Source organism: Drosophila albomicans, chromosome 3, assembly GCF_009650485.2.
Source record: "Drosophila albomicans strain 15112-1751.03 chromosome 3, ASM965048v2, whole genome shotgun sequence".
Lineage (NCBI taxonomy): Eukaryota > Metazoa > Arthropoda > Insecta > Diptera > Drosophilidae > Drosophila > Drosophila albomicans.
Window position 1 is genome coordinate 13378660 of NC_047629.2, and position 26245 is coordinate 13404904.

Sequence of the window (26245 nt, forward strand, 5' to 3'; positions counted from 1 at the left end):
TGTAAAGTCGTATGCAAGTATGATTATCTCACTGTAATTGTTGTATAGTATAAATTATATTCTGTGGGCTCTGTATTAGTATGCAAGTATTTGATGAACTTGCTTCTGCAGCTAGTCGAATTCTATCTCACTTTTCTAGTTAGTATTCTATCTCTGGGGTATTCTAGTTATGCGTGTGTCTGTGTGGGTGACAAAAATATATATGTATATGTTTATGTATACTATATACTATATAGTATGGTACTAGGTTTTAAGCAATTGAATTGCCATACATTTGTCAACTAGCATATAAATATAATTTGATTAATTTTTGTTAGCAATACAAAATGTTTAAGTTACTTTTTGGCATAATTTATATATGTAATTCTTTTCTTTCTTTTTTAGAGTTTATGTTTGTTCGACGATGTTTGGGGTTTTAAAAGAGTTGTTTCAAAGTTGTTTTTGGTTTTCTATCAATTAGTAAAGAGCCTAAAAACATTTGCTAATTTCATATACCATATCATATCATTTAAATGCTAGCTCTTGGTTTTCGTTTCGTTTCGCTTAGTAATTTTAAATTATTTCTACGGTTTAGGTACTAGCCAGGCAGCCGACGACTTGCGAATGGGCGCAACAATGCAAAAGGCTTACGATATTTGCTGTGGTTCCAAAAAGCGTAATGTCTTTTATCTAAATTTGTTTGTATTTGTTTTTTGTCTTTTATCATCATCATATATACTTTTTTGGTTGCTTTAAATCAATCCCTGAGTGCATTTTTAATCTTGTTTTTTTAAGGTTCTGCGTTTTTTTTTATTGATGCTTGATTTATTTTGGTGTTTGCTTCTTGTAATTGTTTATGCAGTTAAGTTTTCATTATGGTTTGTTGTTGTTGTTCAGCGTTTTAGAATTGATTCGGTTGTCCAATATTGAGATTTTGTAGCGCGCTTGTGCCTTAATTGAAACAGTTATTCATTTAACTACATTTAGATACGAATTCTTTACATTTTGCTTAATTTTTAATTTTGTTTTTATTTTTTTTTTGTTTTTGTGATTAGTTTTTTGTTTACCAATTAGTCAAAAATGTGGCGTGTGCTTTTTTAGTTAAGTCGAGAAAAAACGTTTAGTAATTTTGTAACTTGATCGTTTTTGAGCGTAAATTGTGCATGGAAGAATAACAAGGACTTCGAGTGTGTTTGTGTGTGTGTGTGTGAATGTTGTGTGTGTGTGTGTTGTATCCATTTAACATACTTAATCTCATTTTAACATTGAACATTGATTACTCGTTAGGTTGTTTCTCCTTTTCATTTGCTTTTTTTATTGGTGTTTCAATTGCGGGCCTTACGGTGAGCTCTAATTAGATTTACTTTAATTAAGTTCATTAATTAATGCATTCATCAATTAATTAATTGAGTATGTAAGTAAGTATCTACAAAAGTTTTGCGGCATATTCCTTCCGTTAACAAGTTCAAAATATATATAATTACTTTCGATTTTTGTTTTGGGTTTTGTTTTAATTCATTGCACACATGCGCAATAATCGTTTATTTATTTGGTTTTTAGTGTGTATATTTAATATATATATGTATGTATATGTATAATTTAGTTTTTTGTTTGTTTTTCTTGTATAATTACAATTGAATTTATAATATGTACGTATCTGTATTTCTTTTTCTTTCGGGGAGTACGGATACTTCTTCTCTTCTCTTCTCGTCCCACTCGCACCATAATAATACATTTTGAGGGATCATATTTTAGTATATGGTAAGTACTTTCTCCGTTCTGTAATTTTTCATTTTGTCTGTCAATGATAACTATAACAATATGATCAATTTAAATTGCATTCTAATCGAAACTTGTCAATTTGTTCAGCGTGCTAAGTAATTTAGCTCCTCAACTTGCCTAAAAAAATTGCCTATATCTTTGTTTTGTCTAATTTTAGTTGTAGCAAATTAACAATTTATATAGCTTTCATTTTATGCACATCATAAGAATGTTTTACATAATTTCTTTTCGGGGTGGTTGTTCTCTATATATATGTATATGTATCTATGATCAGCTCGCTTACTATCCAACGATCTACTCTCTCAATTATATATAATGCAACAATGCTTGCGGCGCAAGCGCAAGTAAACAAAGGGTTACTTATAATTAACAAAGAAAACAAGAGTACAATTCTATAAAATTTATAAAAAATTCTCATTATACGTGTCAGTATGTTGTTGTGTATATATGTAAGTATCTGTATCTGTATCTGTACTTGTATCTGTATTTTATAGAAGTATATGTGGAGCTGTCTAGACAGCTACAATGGCCGCCATCTACGAGGCAGTCGGCACGGGGTTAAAATAATGCAGGCCGTTGGTCTGTGGGGAGAAAAAACAGAAAATAGATTATATAGTACACAACACATATAATAGCAGATAATGCGAATGTGAAGGGCAAAACTTACCGCCATATCGTATTCGGTTATGTAGGCGGGTATTTCCAGCTGATCCTTTGTTATGGCCGAGTACAGATGCTCGACGCCGGGCAGCGAATGCACTTTGGCCTTGATGGCGGGCGCCATGAATGTGGTGAACCACCAAGTCATCATTTTCGTCCAGAACGTGGGATGCACAATATAGAAGGCCTTCAGGTTCTTCTTGTATCTACAAGGCATAGATTATTAATAATTGTTGTAGTTGAAATAGTTCGAAAGAGACTTACTTGTATGGCAAGACACTGTAGACCTCACGCAGCCAATGCAGCGATGGATAATTGTTGGTGGATGTGAGGGTATGGAAGTATGCGATCACATAGTCGCCCTTGACAATTGGATCCAGCAGTTTTATCAGATACAACAGTGCCTGCAAAAGAGCCAAGATGTGTATTAGATATAAATTGATTTCAAATACTTTATAAGCTATCTCTCACCTTCTCCAGGTCAATGTTCTGTGCTGGAAACCATTTGCCACAGAACACAATCACAGGTCGGCCCAAACGATCCACGCCGCTCTGATAGAGACAGCCAATGCCAGATACTTCAGTCAGATCCTCAACTTGTGCCCGCTGCAAGAGACGCTCGTATCTGAAAGATGATTAATAGAGAATAAATTCCATTTAGATCTACATTTCAATGATTATTCCATTGACTATTATTATTGTTGTTATTGATAATGTGCTAATAGCCCTGCAAACTGACAACAATACAATTTTCTATGTGTGGATTGATCATGCAAATGCGAATGTTCAGTTACTGTTTATTCGCCTGTCAGTCATATGAATTTGCCCGACTTTCATGACGAGCACGAGTAAACCTACAAATTGGGCTATGATAGTTTTTATACCCGTTACCCATAGCTTAGAAGGGTATTATAACATTGTGCCTCAAGGAAATGAAATAAGGAGGCACCTCCGACCCTATAAAGGATATAGAATATATTCTTACTCAGCATGAACAGCAAAGACAATATAGCCATGGCTGATAATCTGGTATATGTTATGCACTCTATGGTATAATTTGTACATTATGGTATATTTTGCACATTATGGTATATTTTGAATATAACATTATATATCTTAGAATTTTTGGGTTATATTTATTTGGTATATTTTAAGAATAATACCGCATTCTTTTGTTTTTATTGATAATGGGTAGACCCTATAAAGGATATATATTCTTGATCAGTGTCAACAGCCATGGCTGATAATCTGGTATATTTTGAACTCTATGGTATATTTTGTACACTATGGCATATTTTGCACATCTTGATATATTTTGAATATAGTATTATATCAATATACCAAAAAACACGTCTTAGTATTTTTGTGGTATATTAATTTGGTATATTTTAGGAATAATACCGCATTCTTTTGTTTTTATTGATAATGGGTAAAGGGTATCTCAAAGTTGAGCCCACTCAACTGTAGTTTTCCTACTTGTTGTGTTTTGTTTTGTTTTGTTTTGTTTGCCTCACAAACTGTTTAAAATGCTCGCCACATTTTTTTAGTGTTTGCATTTATTTGTCTGGCTCATTATACATTTTGAAAGGTGCAGTGAACATTCACCGGTTGCCTGCTTTACTTTTAAATGTTCGTGCCAAAAACCAGCTTTAATAATTGTGAAAATGCTGAAAAGTGATTTCCGCTGTTCAAATGTTCATTTATAATCAATTTAATTGTTTGCTATATTGTCACATTGAACTCGAAACTTCAATAAGCATTTTTTAGATATTAACAGTATGAAGATAAGAGAACGAGTTCATTCAACAAATTAAAATTAAAATATTTTGCAAATATTTGAAATAATTGCATTAATTACATTTTTTTTTAAAGCTAAATGATGTTGAACTGGGTGGAGTCAACTTCCGATTATTTAATAAATAATAATACTCATTATATACATATATGTATGTATAAAATTAAACAAGTGAACAAGCTGCAGTTGAGTGTAATCGAATTTGAGACATTCGCTACTCATTTTCAAAAAAAACCAAATTATAAAAATGGACCAAGACCGCAAATGAACTAAAATATACCGAAGGCTTTGTTTGATATATTTATATAGTACTACAATAAAAATATACTATAGAATACAAAATATACTAATTGTTAGTGATAATGTCCTTCTACCCTGTGGGTATTGAGTATAATGAATCATAAACCAAAAAATTCAAAATATCTCTGAATTTTACTTATAATACTCTTGTACCTACAGGGTAGAAGGCTAAAATTAATTATAAACTGCAGAAAATGATATAAGTAAATGCAATAAAAGTTCGCAATTGCAATCTGCAATAATTGCACAATTATATTCATTATTACATCTGGCTCAACTCATTATTGACTAAGAATTCCAAATTGTTTTCTTTGGAATCGTAGCATTTGTTTTTGTCTAAATGTAGCGCACAAAAGTGAGTCAGAGAATTGGGGTGACTTGAAATATACAAATGGTGTTAATCAACCAGTTTTTTTATTGTTATTAATTTTGCTGCCTGAGTCCGACACACGCCATGCCAATTGTTAACTGCGGCTTTAATGTATATTTTTAGATGAGTTTTTTTATTTTGTTGATGCTGCAAAGTGACGCAGTGGACTTAAGACCGGTAGATGGCCAGCTGACTCGATGATAAGCCAGATATCCTCAGCAGAGTGATAAGAGAACGACAGTCACGAAGACAGTATCTGCATCCCCCCAAAGAGAAGACAGTTGAAGATAAGAATTTCGCCCGGAAAACATTGGTTGTAAACCAAAAAATGCGTCGCATTGTGACGCAGTCTGCACAAATAAGCTGATAAACCTGATGAACCCAACTCACATGCTCCTATATTCTATATATATATAGAGAGTATATTTGATACCCTATACTTTTTAGCTTGAATAACAAACTTTACTCAATTGGCGTGTGAATTTGCATCTGATAAATTAAAATGCAGTTTTTATTGCAGCTACACAATATCGTGCGCACTTTTTGGAGTAGATACAGTATCCATTAGCTAATAGAACTCTACTTTGCTGTGGGTGGCAAGTGGGTTGCCTTAGGCAGTCTTCCCTGTAGCCATGGTAAGTTATACTATAGTAGTATACCACATAATAATATTTCTATTTTCTCTTCCTGCCCGCAAATTGCATGCCATTGTTTAGTTCGATTGACAGCTTTGCCCCTCTTTTCGCTCCCTTTCCCATTACTTGTCAGGGTCGTAAATAATGCACAACGGTTGATGAGCTGTCTAAAGGATTTATCGACATGCCTCGTGGCATATCTCGCTGCTGGCTATAAATAAGTAGACGACAACTAGTTGAAGTTTAAGCCTCAACTACACACAAATCTCTGGCAAGTAGTTGTTGGAAATCTCTTGGGTTTCGGGTAGTGGGTCACTTGGCACGCGATGACGTCACTCTTCAATTAAAGTGAAAAGCGGCGACGTCATCGTCGTCATACAATGAACTTTAATTGATTGGATTGCCACCCATCGGATCACCTCCCATCGCATCGTATCGCATCACAGCGCATCATTCAATTTCAATTGATTTCTTGAGCATGTTTACCTCTCTTCCGGCGTCTCCATGAGCTCATCGGGTCCCATCATGTCCCCGGTTGTCTCCTGCATGGGGCTGGAGCCCAAGTCTATGGACGTCATGCCCTCGAGCATTGTCATTGTGTGCGTTTGTGTTTGTGTGTGGGTGTTTGGGTGGTTATGTGGTTGCTTTTGGGTGGGTTATTGTTGTTGTTGTTGCCTTTCCCTTTGCTAGTGCTAGTTCAATTATTTTTGTTACTGTATATATATCGATCGAAATGTATGGAAAATGTTTTTCTTTTGCTTCAGCGTAGTGTTTTTTCCTTGCACTTTCCTCCAATTGACGCAAATCGCGCTGTTGTTTTTCGCCTTTTATTTAAAAATAGATGTCTCAATAATTTTCTTGAGTTGTGGCAGCTTTTAATTTTCTCTATTTTAAACTTTTGGCCAGACTTTTGTGTTGCGTACGGAAGCCGCGTGAAATGTTTATTATTAACAGCGAAGCGCGATTATAGCATCGAGTGTAACTATATAAGTAAACTATATTGCGATTTATATAAATCTGATTTGCCAATCTCCTCTATTCCAAACAGTTTTTCTTTTCTTTTATATTTCTTTTTGCGGGGGGGACGCGAACACAACGACCGTTCGCCACGAGCTGCGTTTCTCGACTGAACAGCGGCAGCTCTTCTCTTCGGTTGTTTGCTCCTCAGCTGCGTCTGCTCCTCCGCTCGTCTGCTCCTCAGCTCGTCTGCTCCACTGCCCCACTGTGTTCTAGCCCATCACTCATCTGTGTACGTGTGTACACCAAGAGTCGAGTCAGGAAGTCGCTCTCTCTCTCTCTCTGTGACTCTCTCTCTCAGTTGCGCTCTCTCTTTGTGTGTGCGTTGCTCTTGCGTCTGCGCCCTTTTAACTGTGCAATGACATCAACACAGCCGAAGACAAGTAATAACAACAACTAGCTGAACATTGTGGGAGGACAGTAAATTGTCCAAGGACATGCCAGGCTTTTACCTGACAGCCGCCAATCGCATAATGCAAATGTCAGGCTCTCTACCCTCCACCACTTTCCACTGCTTGTCCAATGAATCAGTTAAGTCAGTCAAATTTCGAGTTCTCGTGCCACATTTTAGACAGCGCAACGTGACGTATGCGCTATTTTCATTTAAACGAAAGCAAATAACATTTCACATCATTTCAACTCAACTCAACACTCTTTCTCTCTCTCTCTGTCTCCTCACATGAACCCGGCTCAATACATTGAACCAACCAAGCGACTGTCTGACAATCTGACAGTTTGACGGCGATTACTTACGAGGGCACACATAAAATACATGTGTATTAAGATTTATTAAATGCCTAACAAAATGCGATGACACACGATACAAGCTGGCGAGCAACCCCAATAACCAAATGAAACAAACTGTGTGGTTGTTTGCTTGCATGCACTCAATGAAGTGCAACTGAATCGAGTTTGAATTACACTCTGAGTTCAGGAACTCAGGAAGGGAAAGGGGCAAAAGGGGAGACGGGGGCTGGCAACACGGGTTGAATTGATCATTGGCCCATAATTAAGTTGACAGAAAAATGCCATGAAATTGAAAATTTGACATTGAACGTCAAGTTAACGCCGAATTGGCATTCAGCTTTGTGCGATTTACTTTTAAGTAATTCTCTATGCACACTGGGAATTGAATTCAGTTTCCAATTCAATTGGATTGGATTCAAATCGTACTTACTACTGTTCATTCGTTCGTTCGCTTGTTCGTTGAGTAAAATGCAAATTAAGACGCAATAAAGATTAAGGCTAACTGTGAATACAAACTCAAGCGAGGGCTGTCTAATTAGTTGTCATTCTTTTGCAAACTGAGTATCTATATATAAAAAACTTAACAAACATAATATTTTTAACTATTTAATGGTTTGACCATTTAAATACTTCACTTTCTTAAAGTGTTAATATAAATTAGGAAAGTAGTTTCTTGAATGATTTAGGAAATATAACTTTCCCATTTCGAATTTAGGGAATACAATTTGTTGCTGTCATTTTTAAATGCTGTATACTCTTTTGAAATTAAGATTAAAAAGTTTTAAAAGTTTTTTTTACACTTGAATACATAATGAAATGAATTTTAAAAACATTTTTATATTTATACATAAACATAATACATCATTTTGAATTTTATTTTAGTAAACGTAAATTCAATTCAGAAGTAAAAGAATCTATAATTTTTAATATCATTTTGCCTTAGTTAAATTTATTGTATTCATCTTAACTTTTCTAAGTTTATTCAACCTAAGTAATATTTTCTTGTAGTTCTAAAATCATTCAAATTTAATACAGATAAAAGATATGTAATGCTAAATAACCTTTTTAATCAATTAAAACAAATCGAATATTTTGAGTTCAAGTTTGCCTTTTGCGTAATCAAAGCAGATGTTATTGAAATTTGGTTTTAATCCTCATATTTGTGTTGAGGTTTGGTTTTTTTTTTATATATATTTACTACCCCTGTGTTGTTAAGGTACTTTAAATATGCTGTACAGATTCTCCACCTAATAAAAACACAAAAAACAAAAATAAATTTGAATTCTTAAGAACTTTTTGTCAAGCAACTGCTGAAAGAACCCTCGCAACCATAATTGATAATAACGCTATTTACTATCTTTAGGCTTGCCAAGAATAATCCCATTCGCAGTTCGTCACACTCTTTTGTATTTTTAGGAAATGACCCCAAAAAATGCCAAACGAACCGAATTTCGGACATGCAATTGATGACGTCGCCACAGGACAATGACGTCGTTACTCAGTCAGGTCAAGTAAGTCAGTAATAAGTATGTAAGCATGTGTATACTTAGTATAAGAAGTGGTCTTCAATTGCACGATATAGGATCGCGTGCCAATGTCCTGTAAAATTTGCATAGCCACCATAGAAGCGGCGTCTAAAGGAGCAAGCATTGGAATGGAAATGGAATTGGCTGGTCAAAGAAGTCATTTGTTAGTCGCTTAAGATATTTCCGGCACGCGCCCTCAACGAAATATATGAATCTATTTGTATATATTTATCTATCTACAAGTATTATGCGTTGTATTACACTTGTGTTTATGAACTGTGTGGAATGGAGTGGAGTGAAGTGGAGTGGAGGGCAATGGCAGGCAATCCTGTGACAGTTTTATGAACTGCAGACGAGTCAGTTATGAGTGTGTAAACGTTGTTAATGACGTAAGCGAGCATCTGATATGACGGCAACTGTTTACGTGCCCTTGTAATGATTACATTGCGTAATGAAAACACCCAACAAACTAACTGGCCAGCAAACAAGCAGTAATAACAAGAAGGGAAGGAACAACGTGTAGCTAAAGTTTGCCAAACTATTGTTTAATTAACATTATATATCATACCATATGAAATAAACTATGTAGTATGGTGAAATTAAGCTGAAGAACTAATCATCTATTTAAATATGAATGCTCCCTATTTAAGCATTGTGTTTATCTGAAGATATGGCGCATTAATTAATGAATCATTTAGTAGTTAGTCTATTAGTCACAGAAAAAGTTGGCTACTATCTATTGCTGCAAGCTTTTTTTTATTGTTTTCACATCGAAATGAATTAATCTATTTTTCAATAAGATAAAGGAAAATGACAAGAGGAGACAACAATAGATTGTCAACTACAACAAAGATTTTCCCCATTTAAATTTTATATTTCAATGAATTTTAAGATGATCCATGAACTTTCAATATTAAACAACTTTTACGTGTGCTTTAAAGCTTTCTGAAGTACTTCAATATATAATATGTAATCTGGAGGGAGACCCATTTAAATGTGATTCTTAAATATAGCTTTAACTGATTAAGAAGCTTACATTATTTAACAACTTTAATCAAGCTTTAAAGCTGCATTAAGCACTTGAATTTATATATCATATTGCAAGATAAGGTAAGGTAAAGTGTAACAGAGCATTTCCCCGATTTAAATTTGATATGTATCTATAGCTTTACCTGATTAATGAGCTTAACTTATTTAGTAACTTTTTGTGGAGCTTTAAAGCTGCTTTAAGCACTCACCTATCTTGATGTTCGGGGCTTTCAATGCCATCAGCAACGACGCTTTCATATATGCCAGCTATGGGCCGATCGCTCAGCAAATGCTGTCTGTCCAGATCGCGCTGTTTGTAAGAAAGAGATTGTATTAATATCGTGTATCGAATTGAAATAAGTTCGATTTCGCACCTGTATCTGTGCCTGCAGTCCGCTGCTGTAGGAGTTGAGGCTGAGGCCATTCATGTCCCTGGCGCCATACTCCAGATCCGAGTTGTTGCCCTCCATGTCGTGTGGACTCACGTCAGAGTCGTCGTCAGCTGAGCGAGTGAGAAAGAGACAAAGAGAGGGAGAGCAGAGGTAAGTTGAAGCTTATTTTGAGATGTGGCCAAGCAAGATTTACATGAGAACTCAAATGAATTGTTTATCATATTTGTTTTTGTTTTGGTTTTATGTTTTTGTTGGATTATCAGGTCGCAGCCTCAATGCGTTTGTTGATCAGCGTTTAGCTTTTTTGCTCTTATCCGCAACTTCAGTGCTGCGAAATTTGATATGAACTGAACGCGACGCCGACGTCGTTAGCTTTTGGACGCTGCTTTGCTGCTTTGTGTCAACTGCAGCAGCAGCTGAAGCAGCGACAACGTTGCGAGAGCAGAGAAGTCACTTGAAAGGAGGCAATGTGTGTGACGCCCCTTGTTTGGCGCCACCTCACTGCGCTTCGCTCCACAAAAGCAGAAGCAACTGAGAGCGATGGAGAGCGGCAAAAGGGAGGCGAAAGATGAAACGATAAGCGAGTTGCGTTGCGAGTTGTTTTCAAACGTCGACATGATTTAAGCGAGCCAAGCAAAGAACTTGGCCAACAACAGAATCAGCTAAAAACGTAAAAACGTGGCTGACATTCATCTCAACTAACTGTCACGATAAGCCGCACACAGTTAATTTAAATGTTTGCCTATGCCTTCTTGATTCACTTGCGTAATGCCACAAACAACAACAGCAGCAGCAGCTCCTGGCCAACAAAGAACATCATCAGAAGCCATCAGCAGAGGCCAAGGAATGTCAAACATTCAACAAACAAATAGAAATTACGACTTTACGTGGAATCAACAACATTTGATATTGCAAGATAATTCTTTGGGAGAAAAAAAGGAGATGCAATCATAAAATATATAAATCAATCAATGATTTAAGAATAAAACGATCCATCTAAATATACTGTTAAGTCATATTTCTAAACTTGCATTCAAAAATTGATTATACAAATTGTTAAACATTGATCAAACAAATGCTTTCAAGTTGCCCACTTAAATTTACCTTGTTCGTACTGTTTATTAGACTGAGCAAATAAATTTGGAGATAAGTATATGGAATAATAATGTTTGACTGTAGTCATAAAAACTAAACTGTAAATTATAACTGAGATTCCAAATCGATTACCAAGTGTGTGTAGTATAGTAACTTTTAGTAGCAATCATAAAAAGCAAAGGGAAGTCAGTTAGCTTATGACTGCCAATTGAAGCAGAAATTGCAAAAGTTCCCAAATGTGCGAGGGTAGCCACAAAAGTCCCCGAACTAATCATACTAAAGGTTGCCGCTGCAACGGATGTGTGTTTGGCCACAGCGGAATACAATTGTGTGTGTGTGCAATTCGTAAAAGAAACGTGGAATGATGGTAAGCAAAAGAGAGAGAGAGAGACTCAAACAAGTAAGAAAGTTACAGTCGAGTGTGCTCGACTGTGAGATACCCGCTACCCATTTTTAATAAAGGCAAAATATTGCGGTATCATTTTCAAAATATACCGAAAATACTAAAAAAATACTAAAAATATACCAAATGGTATATTTGGTATATCGATATAGTACACCATTCAAAATATACCATAGACGGCACAATGTACCAGATTGTCGGCCAAAGCAACTCAGACCCCTAGTAAGTAGGCGTTTTTGCCCATACAAAAGTATTTCTTTAATAACTTCCACAATTTTTATCTGATCGCAACCAAATTTTCAGAAATCATAACTACTATAGTAATTATTATATATACCAAAATTCGTAACTAGCTTTAAAATTACGCTTGTTATTCGATTTTTTTGATTTGCGGGGGCGGAAGTGGGCGTGGCAAAAATTTGAAACAAACTTGATCTGCGTGCAAACATAACAAATGCTGTCGAAAAAAAATTATAGCTCTATCTCTTATAGTCTCTGAGATCCAGTGTTTCATACGGACGGACGGACAGACGGACAGACACACAGACGGACAGACGGACAGACGGACATGGCTATATCGTCTCGGCTGTTGACGCTGATCAAGAATATATATACTTTATAGGGTCGGAGATGCCTCCTTCTACCTGTTACATTTCCTGCCGGCACAAAGTTATAATACCCTTCTACCCTATGGGTAGCGGGTATAAAAAGTGCAATTGGCAGCCACAGAGGCACGTGCGAAATGTGTGTGTATGTATGCATGTTGGATTATGTGTAAGTGCAATTAAATCAAGTTGGGAATTAGAGGCACACTTTTAATTTGTTTCCACAATAATATTTTTTAATTAAAAACATAGCTGCTTCGAAGTTTTCTTTAAATTTCCCTACGTTTCAAACATGGAATGGAATTCCCCTTAAAATTTCCCATTGCAGCGAGTTGTTCCCTTTTACCGAACAGCCTGAAAGTATGCAACACATTTTTGCATGCCAACATTGACGTCACCCAGCGGATATTGTTGAAATTATTCACACGCATTTATTATTGTTATTAAAAACAATGTAAATTCACTAGTATTCACATTACGAAATCACTTTGATTCGATTTGCATTGAATTTGGAGTATTTTGACTTCGATTACACTTACAAAATGGGTGAAGAACGTTGAGAGTTAACGCGTAATTGGATTGCAACGCAATTAGTTTGCTAAATCAGTTGTGAACTATTGTAAAGCGATGGAAAGTATGCGTAATTAATGCAACTGCCGTTTGGAACTACACGAAAGCGTCTTTGGCACGTAACTGAAGCCCTAGCAATGATTGTGAAGGCAATTTGACGAACTTGGATTCACATTCACATTCGGATTCGGTTTGGGACACTCGGAACACCAAAGCATATATCATTCCATGTGTGTGTTGGTGGCTCTAATCTTATCAACATCGACATTATCGGCAGCTGTTAAAGAGCCAAACAAAGAAACCAGCACAAGAGAGAAATTTGTGTCAAAATCAACTTCAACACAACTGAGACGCACAACTGATAACCGCCACTTGATAGTTGATACTGATACGGATACTGATAAACGTTGTCGATAGGCACACAGACGTCATCGATTCGAACACTCACCATGATGGTGACGCATGTGCACACTGTGACTGTGTTGTGGATTGCGAATAATGCGTATCTGACGATCGGGATCAGGATGCTGAGGTTCACCCAACTCGCCACCCGTATCCTTGGGCAGCTGCCACAATGCGCTGCGCTCCTCCAGCTGATCGCGGGGAAAGTAAAGCGGCGCTAGGACCTCGTAGGTGCCGCGCTCGCTGCTGTTGACGCACAGTATCACAACCTGCAGTGTAAACTTGTCCAGATAACGACGAATGGTGCCTGGTTTCGAATAGAGAAAGCAATGCAGTTGAATAAGTAAAGTATTTATCAGAGTTGTGGAATTCTGTAATAGATACGATGGCATGGCAGACAGAATGAGTGAGATAAGCTCAGTTTTAGTAATGCACTATAAATAGCAGGAAGCGATAAGATATCCACGAAAGTCATTAGTAAGCTCAAGTCAAACAAATCAATAACAATCAACTCAAATCTGAAGGGTGCACTTGTTATCTAGCTTCAGCTTTGTTTATTATTTATTGTGATTACTGGTTTTAATTGCTCTAGAGACGACTTAAAATAAACAAATTAGTCAAAAAATAATTGATCTTGAATTTATAATATTTAAGATACTTTAAAGGCAATCTAACTAAAAAAATAAGTAATGACTAGTTTTTAATTGCTCTAGAGACGACTTAAAATAAACAAATTAGTCTAAAAATAGTTAATCTTGAATTTATTTAAGGTAATTTAAAAAAACTCACTAAAAAATAAGTAATGACTAGTTTTTAATCACTCTAGATACGACTTTAAATAATTGGTCAAAAAATAATGGATCTTGAATTAATTTAAGGTACTTTAAAGGCAATCTTACTAAAAAATAAGAAATGACTAGGTTTTAATTATTCTAGAGACGACTTTAAATAAACAAATTAGTCAAAAAAATAATGAATCTTGAATTTATTTGAGGTACTTTAAAGGCAATCTAACTAAAAAATTAGTAATGACCAGTTTTTAATTACTCTAGAAATGACTTTGAATAAACATCTATTTAAGATACTTTAAAGGCAATCTAACTAAAAAATAAGTAATGATAAGTTTTTCGTCAATCTCCATTCTGTTAGAAGTTAAACTGATAAAGATATAAGCTATATTATTGATTTATTTATTTAATCACACATATAAAAAGTCTAGTTATATGAGTAATTGTCAGGCGACAACAAGAATTTGAAATGAAATTAATCTTGCACAGAAATATGGTGGCTGTTAAAATTATACAGGATGCAAAATAAATTCCCGCATAAAACAAAACTTTTAAAACAGAAATGCAATGCAAAATTATGAAGCTGTCATAATGGAAATATCAATATTATAAAAAATCTTGTTAAATGAGTATTTATTAAACGACAAAAAGAATTAGAATTTGAAATCAAATTAATCTCGTACAGAAATATGGTGGCTGTTGAAATTATACAGGATGCCAAAAAAAATCCCGCATAAAACGAAATTCAACTTTGAAAACAGAAATGCTATGTGAAATTGTGAAGCTGTCATAATGGAAATATCAATTTTATTACTAAATTTGGTATTACTATTAGCATTTGAAGTGAATCTTTACTCACGCAGTGCAATATGCGCCGCGACATCGGCAGGAAAACTCTTCTGATTGCCACTCACATTGCACACAGCGATTGTGCGCAGATTTAACTCCTTGGCCTTGCACAGCACGTTTCTAAACAGGAAGTCGCGATTGAAGAGTAGTTTTAGTAATTTCGTAAAGATATTAGATTGATAGTCTGGCTCACCTGTAGCAACAGTGCAGCGCATTCTCGGCGGCCGTCTTGAGCTTCTCCTTGTAGGCGGGTGCAACAGTGTGCAGAACATACTTGGCTGGCAGATTGTATCCACGCGTCACACGCACATCCCCAATGCGGCATTCTAAACGCAAAAGGGAACATATAATATAATATATGTATGAGATGGTAGATAAAAGACTGTAGTTGCTCTCTCTCTCTCTCTTACCCTTCACCGTTGTGCTGAGTTCCTCTTTGAGCTGATTGCCAGCGACGGCAATAATGCGCTCCGATATGCTATTGCTTTCAGTCAGGGTCTCATCGCTGCTGTTCGTGATGGCGTCCACCTCCAATGTGGTCATGTCGCCATCCCTGAAAAGTAATATCACAAATTAATATCAATGCTTAAATATGTAAGTAAGAAAGCTACTGTTGAGTGTGCTTGACTTTGAGATACTCTCTACTCTTTTTGAATAAAAGTCAAACAGGTATTATTCCTAAAATATACCAAATTAATATACCACAATAATACTGAAGTATACCAAAGACGATGTTTTTGGCATACAAATAAAGTAAAATATACCATAAAGTCCAAAATATACCAGATTGTCAGCCAAAGCAAATAAGACATGTAGTTAGTATGCGTTTTTCTCCATACAAAAGTATTTCTTAAATAACTTCTACCATTTTTATATGATTTTTGGTACAGTATTTTGATGCCTGAAAATTTGCTTGCGATCGGATAAAAATTGTTGAAATTGTTGATATACTAAATATACCATTTGGTACACATAAGTATTTTTCCATTGTAAAAATGTCGATATACCAAATATACCATTCGGTATATTGTAGTATTTTACGTTGTGCAAATTCTCGATATACTAAATATACCATTTGGTACATTTTAGTATCTTTCCATTGCAAAAATTGTCGATATACTAGTATTCCATTTGCCATATTTTAGTATTTTAACGTCGTAGAAATTGTTTATATATTAAATATACCATTCGGTATATCAATTTGGTATATTTTAAGAATAGCTTTTTCGACTTTAGCTTTCTTAATTCTCTATAGTAATTTTTTATCAGAGCAAAATATATCTGCGAGTCTTTAAAACATAAAAATAGATCGAAAGGTATTGAAGTGCTCTTTGCATTGGTATATAATATGAGAAGATTAAATATAATTTATGGAATTTAGAAGCGAACAAAGTTAAAAGCTTAACAGTGACATTTCACATCACAATTTTTAACTTTGACAGCTTGAAACATTCATAAATTATATTTAATTTGCACACATTTAAAAACGCATTTCTACTCAGGGTAATACTTTCAGTTATCTAATTCAATAACAACTTAATTTAATATATGATATTATGCTTACCAAATAACCAGACGATTGTTGACATCTTTGGACAGTGGAAAGGGACTGCAATTGTGTCGCGGTCCGCCGAGTGTGGAATAGTCCGTTATGGGCAGCCGTGTATCCGTCTTTTGTGAGCCACCCCAAGTGGCCAAATTGTCCAATTTCACAATCTGCAAAAAGAGCACACAAATCAGTAAAAATATCTTGTACAATTTAAATTGTTTGTTGACTTACGATCCCACTGGAACTGGAACTGGAGTCGAACGCTTTAAAGTCCACATTTGAGTTCGTATCGAGACGCATTGCGCTGCAAAGTCAGATAAATGCAATAAACATAAACAAAAGTGTTTAACAGAGAGAGATAGAGAGTTCGGGTTCGAATTTGCCTAAATATTAACTTGAACTGTGCTCAATGCGAGTTTTCTGCGCTCTTGTTTATTGGGCCAAGCGCGGGCCAAATCAACTGCCAGTTAGCCAAGTGAAGTCAAGCCAAGCCAACTGTCACCACTTAAAACTGGTCGAAACTGCCGCAAACAACAACAGACCAAAAACACACTTTTATCTCAATCGCTGACTCAGACACAATAATAACCCACACACACACACACACACTCGCTGCTGGAAGTGTGGAACGGTTAACGAACTGCTCTAGACGATCCATCGAAATGCAAAAAACAAATGTTTACTTGGCTCCATAACTTCCAAGGGGGCTTAGGCCAAAGCAACCGTCAAAAGAAGCTGTCTAATTTGCGAGTAAACATTAAAAAATGAGCGACACCAATGAAAGAATGAACAAAAAACAAAAACACACGCTTATCTCTGCGATGCCGAAGCTGAGATACTCTGTGAAGATTAAAAGTCGATCATCAGCATGACAATTGAGGTAAAAGTTATATAGCGTATACGCCTAGTTGCGATATTGCTTAAAAGCTTTGTTGATTAAGAAACTGTTTTGATTTACCCCCTTCAGTTAGTATATTTTGGGGTAACAATGAAAGTGTCTCTGACATTATTCGTATTCATAGCACGAGTGCGCCTCTCAGCTCAGCTGTCCGCCCACCTGGCTGCTGTTCTTGCTGCTGCTGCTGCTATTTGTGGCATGTGCGTCACGAGCTGAATGGCAGCTGAAAACAATGCCAATGACGCCCAAAGGGTTTTCCATTTTTGAGCCACTGCTGCAGTTGGCTTTCTAATTGCACGCTGAACTCTGTCCTTTTTGCTCTGTGGGAACAATGCAGAAGAGTATCCACAGGTACGAAGAGTATATGAATGAAGTGTGTTCTCATATATCACATTGGCCTAAATTGGCTGCAGTAATCTGGCTCAAGGTGCGCACACACATTCGATGATGATGATGATGATAACAAAAGCGAAGCACTTGCATTCAAACTTACACTCACTTCTAATCGTGCTTCTTTTGTTATGTAAGCGAATATCAGACACATAAATTAACAAATTCTGGCAAATGTTTGCACTTTAATAAACGCGTAATACGCGCTTGGCAAACATCCGTAACCAAATAACAACAGGTGAGAGCAGCATGCTAATTAAGAGGCTTCGGCTGAAAAATACCCTGCATTATATAGAATTTGTGTAGCCAGCTAACAACAACCATTTAGTGTACTATTAGACATCGCACTTTAAAGCTATTTTTATTTTTTAATTTTGTTCAACTTTATAGAGCAAGAAGTGCTATAAATAGTAGTTAAGTAGGCAGTTCTTTTAACAAGTATAATATCAAGGCTTAACTTTAATAAAGAGAGAAATAAATTGTCTATAAATTGATCAGTAAATAAAGCTAAATTATGATCGTATGATGCTAAAAATAAACGAATATGCCCATAATAGTAATCTTCTTTCAACCCAAATTTCATGTATCTAAAAAGTATAGTTAATTATAAAAAGATTAGAAGCTAAATACTAAATATCTTACTAATTAATCAGTAGCTGATCAGAAGCTAATAAATTTGAACATAGTATCAAACAACTTATTAATATTTTACACTAACCTATTACTAATAGCTTTATAATAATAATAATAGATTTCCCTTTGTGATTCCCTGCAAATTTTTAAAAAGATTTTACACTAACCTATAACTAACGGCTTTATAATAATAATAATAATAGCTTCGCCTTTCAAAATTAGTTAGTTTGTGATTCCCTGTTGAAGTTTTAATTTAAAGTTTGATTTATGGGTTTTTCCAACTCAACCGGATCTCTCCATTTTCTTTCCAATTATAACGATCTATCTAGTTAGATTTGCATGTAAAAGTGCACTTTCATCATTTGCCAGCAAGTTGTATAATTGTTTGCAATAAATGCATTTATTTATGGAAATGCCAGCATTGCCTTTCAACTTTGAATTGTTTTGCATTAAAAGTATTTATTTAGTTGCCATGCGTAACTGCTGATATTTGGTAAACTGTTTTCTTCCCATGCCTTGCGAGTAATTAAACCAACTGAAATATTTGCCTTGTGTCTGACATTTTTGGAAGAAGAGAAGTGTCTTCTCCTTCCATCACTGTCGGACGTGAATACACACGAATAATGCCAACTGCCACAGCTACAAATTCAGTTAGTTGAATAAGATGTTGAATGAGTGAGTAAGAAGCTAAAACGAGAAGCTGACACAGTTAATGTCTTTGGGATGACGTCGGGAATCCCAGTTTTAACTTTATGTGAAACAGATACATTTTGCATCTTCCAAATGCAATCGTAATTCACACAACTTGAAGGGTTTGGCTACTGCAAACACAGAGAGATCAGGTCTCAATCAACCCCTTGTGTGAAGCTGTCGATCGTTGCACGTAAATCTTGGAAAACATAGTCGGTAATCAGATAAATTGTTGCTCTGTGTGTTGTTACGTGAGTTGTTTGTGTTGTTTACTTTTGTTTACCTGCTGCGCACACCCTGTATACAAGTCAAGCAAGTCTGCCCGGGCATAACAATTGTCAAATCCCAAGAAGACAGAGAGAGAGAGAGAGACAGAGAGAGAGAGGAACTTTAGTGTTCCGTGGACAGGGGCATTGTTGTAGCTGCTAATGAGCCACAAATTGTGCTCTTGGCCACGCTGAGTAACTAGTTTCCATATGTGAAAAGCGACGCGCTGCGACGTGTGTGTTGACTTTTGAGTGAATTACGTCTTAACTTGGTCGGAGACATTTAATTTGCCTGGCGCTGGCCAACAACAACAACAACAACTGCTAATGTGTATACAACGAGAATGTGCTTTACTATTGCTATTAGTGTGTGTGTTTATGTGTTCATTTGTATGTGCGTCAGACGATCACATCATCATTTAGGCAGCCAAAAAGCCAATCTAAGATTTGTTTTGGTTGACTTGCAGTTGGAAAAGTGCAGCTAGTAAGGAGTTAGGCAGTTGACAGCTAGCGCTCATTACGTATACGTAGCGTGGAACCCGTTATTACTGTCAAATGCATTAAATATGAGCAATCGCCAAGTAAATGCCAGCACAACAACAACCTCTCTCTTTCTCTCCGCCTCTTGATAAGTCTGGAATGTAACAGACATACATAGTTTTTGGCTTTGCTCAGTGACAACTTTGACTGGCCATCAAGGCAAAGGAGAAGCAAGCGTTGTTATTGCTGTGCTTCTTTTTCTTGCTCTTGTTGTTGCTTTAGTTATTTTTATACCCGCTAAGCGTTGGGTAGAAGGATATTATAAATATGTGCCTGCGAAAACAGCCGAGCTATAGCTATATATTTCAATCGGATCTAAGCTACTTTGGCTGACAATGTGGTATATTTTGAACTCTATGGTATATTTTGAATGTAGTACTTTGTCCTCTAGTGCATATTTTCATTGTATATATACTGTATATACCAAATAGAGCCTTTAATATATTTAAGTATTTTTGCGTTATACAAATTTGGTCTCTGCAGCATATTTTGAATGAAGTACCACAACAACATACCAACTATAGCCTACAATATATTTAAGTATTTTTGAGGTACACAAATTTGCTACTCCAAATATTCCCTTCGGTATATTTGAGTGTTTTTGGCGGTATATAAATTTGGTCCTCCTTGGTATATTTTTTGAATGTAGTACTATGGTATACTCTAGGGTATACTTGCATTTTATATATATACTGTATATACCAAATAGAACCTTCGGTATATTTTAGTATGGTTGCGGTTCTCTATGTTATATACTGATTGCATTTTTGCGGTACTCTAAAATATATTTTGAATGAAGTACTCTAACAACATACCAAATATAGCCTTACGTATATTTAAGTATTTTTGCGGTACACAAATGTGGTACTCCAAATATTGCCTTCGGTATATTTGAGTGTTTTTGCGGTAAATATTTTAAATATAGTACTTTTCAATATACCAAATATAGCCGTCGGTATGTGTTAGTATTTTTGCGGTATAAAATTTTGGTATTTCCAACAGTACATGTTTTAAACGCAGTATTATATATGCCAAATATAGCCATCTGAATTTTAGTATTTTAAATGCAATACTATATCAATATACCAAATATAGCCATCGGTATGTTAAGAGTACTTTTCCGGTATACAAATTTGGTAACGTATTACTATTTTAACGTAGTACTACATCAATATACCAAGAATAGTCATCGGTATATTTTAGTATTTTCGCATGGCCTTATTTAGTATTTTTGTATACAGATTTGGTTCTCTACAAAATGCGCAGTGGGTATCTCCCAGTCGTGCACACTCGAGTAGCTTTCTTAGTTGTTCTGATTGTTATTGCAGTAGTTGCTTCTATTGTTGCTGATGTTGACATGCTACAGTCAATTATAAGTAAGTACGAGCAGCATTTACTCGCACTGCATGCCATGTTTTTAGTTGTGCTGTGTTCTCCTTCAACTGCTCAACGGAGTTTTATCGACTTGTGTGCATATGGTAATTGCTATTTGTCTAATTGATTAGTAAATTAGCTTGAAAGTAGTTCAAGTATGTAAACAAATCCGTTAATAATACGCTGCTCATAAACTAAGCTCGCTTGCAAAGTGAGCAAAGTATCTGCTGCGTCGATCAGACTCGCTTTTTGGGTGCTTGGAGTTCAGCCAACTCTGATGCGGGTTGTCGCATTTTGGCTGAGCTTTGTTTACGCTACACGCTCAATCCGCCAAACTGTTGCATAATCAATGCGAAACATTTTCGCCCACATGCCACGACTCGAGCCAAGGGCTGCCAAGGACTCCACGATGTCGTGTGCCACATACATCGCATCGCATCGCATCGCATGTATGGCTCCCAGGTACAAAACATACATACAACCATATCGCATATAGAAGTGTACCTTTAATATGCCTCGAACTGCGCTTGGCACGATTCACGGCTAAAAGCATGGGCATTACGTATACGTACCCGAGACTGGAGTATATTCGCATTAGTTGGCATTGTCCTTAGCTTTTTGATCTCGGCCCTCGGCCCAAAAAACAACAAACAAGCGAAAAAACATAACGAAAACCAAAAACAACAGACGACGAAGAATATGAAGGAAAAGAAACACGTAAGAACATTTTTGTGGCAAATGACAATGGCAAGTTTCAGTACCAGTCAGAGCAAAAGTTCGATTTGTTTTCCAAGAGAATATATATATCTTTAGAGTATTCGACGCTTAACGCCAACCGTCAGCCATATAATTTCTTTGTTGTTTTTTGTGTTTTTTGTTGTTTTATTATTGTTACTGCCGTTCTGTTTATATTTATTTTGAATGCGTCATTCGTCGCGCTTTGTGGGCTCGGTTCGCTGCGCCGTTGGCTCTTCGCTTTGCCAGATTCAAGCTCGAAAACAATCTGTGAATTACGTATACTGGCTTATTACACGTCTCTCTCTCTATCTCTCTCTATCTGTCGATGAACTGGCCCAAAAGCCAGACCCATCATCGTAGCAACGTTTGTGGGCAGCGGCGACATTTTAAATTGCTGCAATTTGTGAGCATTTAAATAAGGTCTAATCGGTTGCCAGTTAAACAAATTGCAGTCATATCTAGTCCACATTTATATAGTGAGGTTTGTGTAAAATGCGTATACTTAATATACTGCATATAGTTGCGACTTTGCAATGCAATTATTCGCTAATTGAATCATACTTTAAATTAAAACCATTTCAGTTTTGCCAAAGCCAACCAATAATTGGTCATGACACATATAAATAATTGAATAGCTGACCGCAATTAAATTGAGCTTTTTCAAAGGATTTCTTTCAAAAATTAATTTAAATATTGCGCGGCAGCAAACGAAGTGTCAATTGTCAGAAATTCAATTAACTTGTTGAAAATACAAATAAATTATTTATTCAATTTAAATCGCTTACGTCATTAAAAGCATATCAAATTAGTTTGCATTATGATTCATTGAATTTCACTTTATTTTATGTAAGCTAACTGCAAGTACAAGGGTTTGTAAATATTGTGAATTTCAGAAATCTTTTTATAAATTGCTAGATGAAAAAAAGTATTTAAATTCTTGGAACTATAGATAGTTTTAGTATAGCTATATCTATTAAATCTTAGCTCATCAAATAAAAACTGTCATTTGCTTGTTTTTAAATATTTACTAAAAAATCGCTTAAAGAATATTTTGTTTATTTTGTTCATGACAAAGACTCTGACTAATTTACATATTAATTAAAAACTGCAGTTTGTCCTGTTCGAAATAGTAGTCACTAGAAAATTAAACATTTACAGAATAGTATTTATATTTGTCTTATGAAAAGTTGCACGTTGCACTTCTCAAAATTACTACCAAAAGGAATTTAAAGATTACTTTATATATTTGACCTCTGAACATAAACTAATCTCTTCATCTCTACAAAATAAATAAAGAAAACTGCAGTTTTCTCCAAAAAAAAAAGACATTAAGAGAATATTTTGTATATTTTGCTTATGAATTTAAACATTTATCATACAAATAAGTTGAAAAACTGCCTTTAGCCTTTATCCAAATAAAACTGTCTACAAAAAATGTGAATAAAAAATTATATATTTATGTGTAATTAACTAATGAATTTAAGCTCATCACTTTTAATATGAAATGAATTAAAAACTGACCTTTTCCAAAGTGAAGACAACTCCAAATTGATTGCAAACAATTCATAGACGATGTAAGATATTCAAATATATGAATATAATTGAATAGCTGCATATTTGCATTTAGCGATAATTGATGGCAAATGGGGCCGTCATGCATTCCATATTAACGAAAACATTATGACAATAAATTTTATTGGGCGTGCACAGTGGACACTGAACCGTGGACATAGGAAATACATATGAATGTATGTATATACGATAACAATTAAACGATAATCAAGGAAATGCCTAGCCCACCCTTTTGGGTTCCACTGTGCCGAATAAAACAAATAAACAAATGGACTTTTGCTAATGGAGTTATTAACGTGTGTATCTATCTATCAGCACAGAGCAGAGAGAATGCTCGACGCAAGGAATATCCTGTAAAAAGGTTATTACTGGAGATCTGCCAGTTAAAAGCAGATTAAAAGCATTGGATCAAGTGGTTCATATAGAAGTTTATATAGAATTGCCTCGGTACACACACTTGGTAATAATGGGTATACAATGCAGGTGTCTCTGTGTGTGTGCACAGTGCACAGGGCTCAGTGTAATGGGGACAGTGGCAGAGTGGAGGGGGCGAAGGTGAAGCTTGTCTCATGCTGACAGTTAATCAGTCCCTTGCTGGGAGTTGTCTGTGTCTGTGTGTGTGTGTGTGTGTGTGTGTGTGGGTGTTGTGCACTTTGCAGTTTGCCCTGAACACAAGCACCTGGGCATTTACAAATTGAATACGATATGACGAAGGCATGTATTCTAAGCACACACATACATACATACATACATATGTATGTTTGTATGTATGTTTGTTATGTACTTTGTACATACTTGTATTTTGCAGCTTGCAGTTGCTTTTGGCTTTTGGCTTTTGACTTATGCACAGCACAGCACATTGTTTTAGCTCAACTAACAAACGTCAAAAGTTGACTTTAATACTATAGCAACAACTTGCAATTATTTATTGATGTGTGCACACCAACAACTCTCATATTCAGACTCATACATATGCAGACATTCACATACTCGTTTTCATTTGAATTTCTAATGCATTTTGGTGCTGCTGCTGCTGCAGCTGCGATACGCATACAAGCAAACAAAGCATAGCATAGCATAGCATACAAGAAATACCCCCCTCCCCAACCCCCCATTTGGGCACCCACAACCTCATTTCGCATACTCAATACATTGCTCACACTCAATTATTACGTTTTCAAATGGCTTCCACTTACAGTTAGTTTGTGTTGTTTTTGCTACTTTTTCTGTTGTTGCCCTCTCTCTCTCTCCCTCACTATTTGATGCTGCTGATTTGTATATTTCTGCTGCTGCTGCTGTTGCTGCTGCGGTTGCAGAGTTTCGACAGCAAAACGTTGCACAAGCTTTGAAGGTTACTTTTTGATACGTTACCAACACAGATATGTATGTGTATGTGTGTGTGTGTGTGTGTGTGAGTTTGAGTCTCTCAGTACTTTAAATGTATGTTTGCGTGTGAGCGGGCGTGTGTTTGCAATGGTATGTATGTGTGTGTGTTACTCTCACAGCTTAAGTTAAGAACGCTTTGGCTATTTGCCTATTGAGCCAAACACACCAAATTGGTATTGTATAACTGGAATTAAAGCACAGCTGGCTGATACAAATGTTTGCTATATAGTTCTATAGCAGTGGGTTGGCAGTTGGCTAGTTGTATTTTCTTTTTTTTTTATCTAATATTACATTTATCAACTTGGCTAGAATTTCGAAACTTCACGCACGACGACAACGACGACGACAACGACTTTGGCGACTTTTATTTTTGTGTTCTCCTTCAAAATGAAAACACACCAAACGAACCACCCAGCACCATCAAAAACTCACGCACACCTACACACTCACTCACACACCCACAAAAAACATACATATACGCTTACAAACGTAAGTGGAGTGATGAAGAACGTGAAGGAGAAGGGGGGGTTGTCGACTGGGGTAAAAAGAAAATGCGGTAGTCGGTGATAGGCGCGTTGTGTGTCAGGTAACTCTACTAACGTGTGTCAGTATGTATGTATATGTGTATGCGAGTATACGTGTGTAGTAGTGTGTGTGTGTGTGTGGAAATGAAAACTTGAATGCTTTTTGGCTTTTTTACGCACTTTTCTCAATGAATCCAATTCGAATTTTAATTTACGCACTCACAAGCACTTAATGCCTATTCGCTTAATTATTTGCTCGTTGTGTCACACTTTATAATTACCGTTTTTTTCACTCTTAATCACTTTAACTTTGCTTTGTGCACTTTGCTGAATTTTGTGTTGATGTGTGTTTGTGTTTTTATGTGTGTGTGTGTTGCAAGTTAACTGGCTCTGCAAGCTCGTCGCTACTGCCCACCGCTCGTCACGAATCCACGTTCGACACTAAACGAAAGCTCGCTGCTTCAGAGCTTAAGCTAGAGCTGAAAACGATTTCTCTTCAAATCGATTTAAATCGATTCTTTTATTTTGGAAAATAAATCGATACTTTTCTTTGCAAATTAATCTTTATACTTTCCATTAAAAATTGAGGCAAGCTTAATTAAAGTAATTCGTTAAAGTCAGTTTGGTATAAAAAACCGAATGGACAATTTCAAACGGTGAACGGTCACCTTGGAATATCAATTTATAAAATATACCTATGCTGGTATATTTACAAGATGCAATGCCAGTTTTAAGTGTTTT

At 35.9% G+C, this 26245-nt stretch overlaps 1 protein-coding gene across 5 annotated transcripts; it reads right to left on the reverse strand.

The window, feature by feature from the left end:
- Positions 1-23: 23 nt before the first annotated feature.
- On the reverse strand, positions 24-25947 carry LOC117566830 (protein GDAP2 homolog). Of its 5 annotated transcripts, none has more exons than XM_034246399.2 (13): positions 25786-25947; positions 16725-16797; positions 16509-16660; positions 15355-15497; positions 15138-15270; positions 14955-15064; positions 13354-13614; positions 10215-10342; positions 10050-10150; positions 2893-3046; positions 2686-2825; positions 2429-2627; positions 24-2342 (listed from the first exon to the last, which is right to left on the reverse strand). In XM_034246399.2, exons 2-13 carry the CDS (start codon positions 16791-16793, stop codon positions 2298-2300), a joined length of 1635 nt encoding a protein of 544 aa, XP_034102290.1. In that variant the 5' UTR covers positions 16794-16797; positions 25786-25947; the 3' UTR covers positions 24-2297. The 5 variants fall into 5 exon arrangements, with proteins under 5 accessions (XP_034102290.1, XP_034102292.1, XP_034102294.1 ...); XM_034246401.2 differs by lacking the exon at positions 25786-25947 and adding an exon at positions 24791-24877; XM_034246403.2 differs by lacking the exons at positions 13354-13614; positions 14955-15064; positions 15138-15270; ... (2 more) ...; positions 16725-16797; positions 25786-25947 and adding an exon at positions 12875-13029.
- Between the last annotated feature and the right edge of the window lie 298 nt (positions 25948-26245).

What these genes read in the sequence shown, in the direction of transcription:
- LOC117566830 (XM_034246399.2), bottom strand. Translation starts at nt 16,793, where the DNA reads ATGCGTCTCGATACGAACTCAAATGTGGACTTTAAAGCGTTCGACTCC. An exon ending in ACTCAGCACAACGGTGAAGG is followed by an intron (nt 15,271 to 15,354) that starts GTAAGAGAGAGA and finishes TTTTGCGTTTAG; the next exon opens with AATGCCGCATTGGGGATGTG. An exon ending in GACTGCAGGCACAGATACAG is followed by an intron (nt 10,151 to 10,214) that starts GTGCGAAATCGA and finishes TCTTACAAACAG; the next exon opens with CGCGATCTGGACAGACAGCA.